Here is a 6819-nt window from a genome sequence, read left to right as displayed (position 1 = left end):
AAGATGATATTTCGTGGAATTTAGTGCGAAAATCGCGAAAATTGTGAAAATTTCATGGTGACAAAGTTCAGCCATGTGTAGCAACGGTCAGTTCAAATTTAAGTAAAGCTGTCACCTTGAGCAGCACTTCAGTGTTGTATGTCACCAAAGTACACAGTCAGTCAGGGAAGATTGTTGCTCCGCAAAACAATTCAATTTATTCAGAGAACCAAGCAAGGAATGAGGTGCTGAATTGTGACTAAATTGTAGTACAAAATACACTGTATGATAAATCAATGGTGATAGAGTCATAGCGCACACAATCAAGTAGCATTTTCAGTGAATTTCCAATTGGGAGCACAAAAAAAAAGTGAAGAAAAAAACTGCGTAGTGGATTTTTCTTGCCGCATTTTTCTTGTGATAATTCCATACAATCTGCCGTGTCCAGCAGATCTGTTTGCCATGTAGACTGTGGGCAGAGTGTGAAAATTGGGTGATTTTCCCGAAGTGCTAAAAAGCTGGTGACATAACCTCCCAAGAGGGAGAGGGAGTCTCTCATTGCATAATCCGGGAAAGAAGAAAGCTCCCGAAGGCGAGGAAGCTAATTTTCACAAGACGGAGACCTTTCAAAAAAGAATTCCGTGACCAGAAGACAGTGTTGTTGGATAAAGGAAAAAGAAAAAAAGTGATGGTATTTTTGACTGAACGACTCAGTTAAAAGAGTTTGAGAAAAAAATACCAAATAAACAAGTTATTAATAGAAGTAAAAACAGGAGTGAATAGTGTTGTAAATTGTGAATCTGCCAATTTTTATTTAATACAAAAAGAAAAAAATTGTACTGGTAAACCAGGAGATTCCCCTCTTCAATCTCTTTTTCTGGCCTACAGAGATTTGTGATCGCGAATTATTTGAACTTGCCCAAGAGAGTGTGAGAAGAAGAGGAGAGAGAGATTACTGAGTTGGTGAAGATATTGTGAAATTGCACTTTCTATAAATAGACTCAGAGTTTAATTTATAAATTAAATGTGAGTTGTGTTTAAGATTGTGCCAAAAAGAAACCCTTTTCTGCACAAGAAAAAAAAAAAAAACATCAACAACGGGCAACTCCCAGGAGGAATCCCTAAGGCACTCCTCCAGGACAATGACACAACGAGAAAGAGACACGCTGATCCACCTAACAGCCGGAGGGTGAGGAATTTTTTAATTTTATTAATTACTGATAAGATAAACTTGATGAGTTTACTGTCCCTGAAGTTATAGTCCCTCGGGAGTAATGCGAAAGATCAGGTTCTTATTCTTATTAGACCGTCCTATTAGGTCCTATAAATCGGTTTCCTACTGGATGTTTTATTTTTCTATTCTCAAGCATTAAAGCTTATTGGATAATTGGAACTTTTTCTAATGTCCATTTCTGGCCATTAATTCCCAAGGTTAGAAATGGTCCATGAAGCTGGTACATGGATAGACTGTGAAAGACTTTCCCAGAGTTCATTCCTTTTATCAAAAACCTCGTGAACAGAGTGCCTGCAAGACTTACAAAAATAACAAATATGAGGCTAATTCTGAAAGCTAATTAGCTAAGCATTCCAAAGATATTTTACTCACTTAATTATCTTCAGAAGAAGCTGAGATATAGGGTAGAGTATGTGTGCCTAATTCCGGCCAGCTTGCAATTTCGGCCACATTTTTTGTTCCTCAAATTTCCATGAATTTTTAGTTTTTGCATACTCTTGAGATTGTACAATGCAAAAAATAACAAAAAATGTCGTTTCGACGAATAAGATCATCTGAATTGGAAGAATTCCGGAAGGGCAAGGCACTATGAGAATGAAAGTGGCCGGAATAGGCCACCAATGCTATGTCTACATTTTTATTCATTTTAAAATGTATTAGGAATAATTTTAAAGTAAATAAAGACGATAAACTGTCTACAAGATTCTAAGAAATACTCCTAAAGTAGAAGGAATGAAAAAAATCAATTTCTATTAACTATTAATTACATTTCAAACGTGAGACTTTGGCCCTTGCATGCAACTATTCGGAAATTTGGCACACTTACCCTAATTATCTTTAGAAGAAGCTGAGATTGGGTAAATGTACCAAATTCCGGCCAGCTTGCAATTTCGGCCACATTTTTATTCCTCGAATTTCCATGATTTTTTAGTTTTTGCATGCTCTAGAGATTATACAATGCAAACAAATAACAAAAAAATGTCGTTTCGACGAACAAGATCATCTGAAAGAGACATTGGAAGAATTCCGGAAAGGCAAGGCACTATGAGAATGAAAGTGGCCGGAATAGGCCACCAATGCTATGTCTCTACATTTTTATTCATTTTAAAATGTATTGAGAATCAGGACGGTGACATTAGCTCTGAAAAATGCGACCAGTTTTAGTGTAAATTTTTTCCTGTTTTCGTACACATTTCACGAGATATCTTAAAAACTAGGTAGGTTGCCAATTTGGGGTTCTCGGTTGCCTATTCTACATTAAAATGGCTTGTATTTTGTATTTGTATTTTTTGCTAATTCATTCTACAATGACAGAAAACAGCTAATAAACTCAAAAGTTTTTTCGGCGCACAAGAAACATATGGGAAACATAGGAAATGTCATGCCCCTGTTGAGAATGATTTAAAAAAAATAAAGACGATAAACTGTCTACAACTGGCAAGTTGGCTTTTTATATGAAGCTATTTGAAGCCAATTCCTAAATTGATCTCGGACTCAGCTCACAGTGCTCCGAGGAAAAAATGTATTTAAACAAAAATTTAGTATATTTATCCCTCGACGCGGTAAGCGATCTTATAATACCGAAAAAATTCTCAATTTTTAAATATTTAGCATAACGGTAGCGAGTGCAAAAAAAATGCCATATAAATTTAAATCGAAGTATGAGAAAGTGGCTTCAAATTTCAGGCAACTTACCAGGGGGTTGGTCTACAAGATTCCAAGCAAAACTTCTTAAAAAGAAGTAACAAAAAAATTAATTTGTATTAAAAATATTACATTTCAAACTTGAGACTGACGCTTGCATGCAACTATGCCGAAATTTGGCACACTTACCCTATACCATCCCAAAAATGAAGCTTCTTCTATGGATATCTACATTCATTCAGTAATTTTTTTTGCATTCTTTGGGACTCAGATTATCCAAAGAATAATATGAATAGGGTATGAATTCTGAAACGGTGAGTTATTCACGTGAGAAACTCATAGCTCTGAGATTACTTTTAGTAAGCGTTTTGTGAAACTTACGCAAAGGCTATCATGTGAATTCTCAGATGGTGTAAGTGTTTCACATGACTCTTCTTGTGAAAGCTTCACGAAACACAAAAGACGATCTAAGTGCTGTGAATTTCTCACGCGAATAACTCATGAATTACAGAATTCACCCCCCAGGGTTTGAATTCTGAGACGGTGAGATTATTACATGATAAATTCACCGATCTGAGATCTCCTCGACGGATCCATTTCATACTCTTCTAAGTCGACCTAGAATTATATTACTCCGAGAGATATGTTGTTCCTAGGACCAAGATCTACAACTGGTAAAAATTTGGTTGTCATCTGGCGTTCAGGTAACGAGATATTCAATTAAAAAAAAAATTACATGGGTCGCATAGGAAATCGCCAATCAAATGGCTCTCCTGAAAAGTTGTCATTCTGAGGTAGAATAGTATGGAATGGAACCGCCGTCCTTTTTGAAGTGTTTCAAGAAACCTTTACAAATATTATTATGTAAATTCTAAGATAGCGTTAGTGTTTCACATTCACATGACACTTTGTGCGAAAATTTCACGAAATACGCACAGAAGATTATCTAAGAGCTGTGAATTTCTCACATGAGTAACTCATGAATTACAGAATTCACCCCCAGGGGGCATATTCTTCTATTCGGGAGTTTCTTAAGTGAGTACGAGAATCGAGAAATGTGTATTATTTTGCTGAAGTTGACTCGATTTTCCTTAGTAAACTTAGTAAACTTAGTCTGTTTCTTGTTTTTGTACTCATTTGAGAAACTCCCCAGTGAATGGGCATATTCTGTTTCTGTTATTCGGGAGTTTCTCACATGAGTAGTACAAAAATTAAAAAAAAACACATTAAGTATACTAAGAAAGAATCGAGTCAACTTCAGCAAAATAATGCGCATTTCTTGATTTTCGTACTCACATGAGAAACTCTCAAATAGCAGAATATGCCATAGATGCCAAAGATGTTATATGACAATGTCATATGACAACTTTAAAAAAATTTTATGTGGTAAATTCGAAAAAATTATTTGAAAAACAGATACATATCAGTTACTAATAAGAGCTTTATAGAGCTCTTTGCAGTGGCTAATCGAAGCTTCCTGGGCTTTAATGTTGTCCTGTGCTGAGGAATTCTATAACTATATGACAATGTCATATAACAAAATTTTGTGATAAATTCGGGAACAGGACAATATTAAAGCATTGGGAGCAATAATTTGTCATTGCAAAGAGCTCTATGAAACTCTTAGTAACTGATATGTATCTGACTTCCGATTATTTTTTCCGTATTTGCCACATAAAAAATTTTAAATTTGTCATATGACTTTGTCATACTATTACAGAATTTCCCGATATTTGGGATTATTAAAACAAATTAAATCAAAACTCACGCAATTATAAACCGCATTAAGATATATCTTGACTAAAATAATGGATATCTTTCGCTTGTCTTTCTGTAAAATCGTTAAGCACCCATTTTCTTCCAATTGTATTTTTTCCATGGCACATAAATGTTTGAATATGCCTTTGCGAATCACACTTAATGCTCCCGCAAGCTAATCTTATTGTTTTTATCGAGTAACGCTTTCTGATCGGCTCCATCACTTGTTTTTGGTCCTTTTGTCCCCTGGGTCGAAATCGAAATTGTGATTTAAGAAGCATTTAAATCGCTGTAGGCCTCTTTAACCAAATGACATACTTTTTAAAGAAAGTACGCCAAAAATACGGGCAAAAAGTATTTAAATTTTTGTATCGAAACTCATATCTATATAATTTACATTAAATTTTGTCGAATAATATATCAACTTTGTGATGTATTTTTGTAAGAATTTCTCTTGGATACTTGCCAAAATTTTTCCAGACAGAATATTTTGCTATTTTTGTAATTCAGCTGACTATAAATTCTTTAAATGTAGTTCCTGGAATTTTCAATCTTTGCACTTCTGTAATAAAGATATAGTAGATAGTATGTAATATTTCACATCGCTATTATAAGTTACAAATTTAGTAAAAGTGGTAGTTAAATGGGCTACGCATTGTAGCCCGAAATACTCGAAATACTCTGCGAAATACTCGAATCTCGTGCGTAACTTAAATATAATTATACCTAAAAAGTACTTTCGTGTTATTTACCATTTACCGGTTTACAATCAATTGAACCGATTAAACAAATTGAATCACTTAAAAATTCACACAAAATAGCTTAAGTGTCACACAAATGATTTTCGGACAAAAATTATTTTTTGGTTTATAACCGGTTGATTACCGATTCATAACCGATTAACTTCATTTCAGATCTGCTAGAAATTCCAGGACCTTTCCAACAAGCCCAAATATGACCCCATTCGATTACGAAACACGTTGTCTGTCTAGTGTTTTTTTTTTCATTTTTGACCTTGTCGCTTTTGAAAATTTTTAAAAATGCCATAAATTTGAATTCGAGAAAATTTTTCAGAACAAACCTCTTGAGGCCAAACCAGATTCACAAAGTAAATAATAATATAATATTCTCTATTTTATTATGAATAATCAAGAATAAAAAAAATCCTCAAAATGTCATTAAAATCGCTGCTAAGTTCATATTTATCAGAAAACTTTAATGATTAGCAGTATGAGAAAGCAGCTTTCATTCATGAGTCATATCAAACTTAATGATTCCGAAGAGATTATTAATTCATATAAGCGCATTTAGCCAAGAATAGCAATAACAAAATGCGATAATCATGATCTTGATCTAAGAATTGTAGCAAATACTTCAATTAATTAAATATTTTTTCATTTAAATAATTTTTCATGAGGATTTTAAGACCTGAAACAATGTTTCTTCTTTCAGAATTATTTTAAACTTTATGTTTTTTGATGGGAGAAGAGAGCTTTGTTTTGATACTTTTATAAGTGATTAATCATTTTGTTTTCTGTATCTCTGAGATTATTTTCAAGAGATTTCATCTCAAAACTTACTATTTCTGCATCCTATTGTTTTCCTACTGCTATTTTCGTCATTATAACACAATTTGCATTTTATATTATTTGCAAGTGAATCTACAGTTGAAACAGAAAAAGATAGAGGGAAATCTTACATTTATTAGATTTCTTGAAATTAGAAGATGATAAAAAAAAATATTTTCCCAAAGAAATCTAATTGATTTTTAGCAAAACAGAGAGGATTTCTTAATAAAGACGTTTTTGACTTGTTATTAAATATTTAATCTTATAAAATATTTTGGATCCATCTTCTTCTCTGATTGGTGGAAGCTTTGAAAGCTTTCAAACTCTGGCCAATCAGAGAACGCGATAGGTTATAAAGATTTTAGAGGCTTAAATTTTTAATTAAAGATTAATGGCGCCTACACACTAGAAGCAATTTCCGTCAAAAATTGTCTTTTTTAAAATTTAGACATTTATGTCTACAATTATAGAGATGATAGGGGTAATTTTCTTTAATAAAGCATTTCTTTTTAATTGCTTTTAGTTTGTAAACGCCTTAATACTTTGAACATTTTTAAGTATATTTATTAAACTAATAAGATTAGCGAGAGTACCAAATTATTTATTTTTTAAATGAATTAGTGTCCAAATGAGAAT

At 33.1% G+C, this 6819-nt stretch overlaps 1 protein-coding gene across 2 annotated transcripts in view; it reads left to right on the top strand.

The window, feature by feature from the left end:
* Nucleotides 1-111: 111 nt before the first annotated feature.
* The window catches only part of LOC129807852 (mitochondrial carrier protein Rim2), a 40820-nt gene continuing 34112 nt past the window's right edge, over nt 112-6819 (top strand). The window contains exons 1-2 of one of the 2 annotated variants that reach the window (XM_055857420.1): nt 112-815; nt 868-1168. In XM_055857420.1, the coding sequence (XP_055713395.1) occupies nt 1122-1168 (47 nt within the window). In that variant the 5' untranslated portion in view covers nt 112-815; nt 868-1121. Of the gene's footprint in view, nt 822-867; nt 1169-6819 lie in introns of both variants that reach the window. The other variant, XM_055857419.1, reaches the window with a different exon arrangement.

Source organism: Phlebotomus papatasi, chromosome 3, assembly GCF_024763615.1.
Source record: "Phlebotomus papatasi isolate M1 chromosome 3, Ppap_2.1, whole genome shotgun sequence".
In the NCBI taxonomy this organism is placed as follows: domain Eukaryota; kingdom Metazoa; phylum Arthropoda; class Insecta; order Diptera; family Psychodidae; genus Phlebotomus; species Phlebotomus papatasi.
This window is presented reverse-complemented; position numbering and strand designations above follow the sequence as displayed.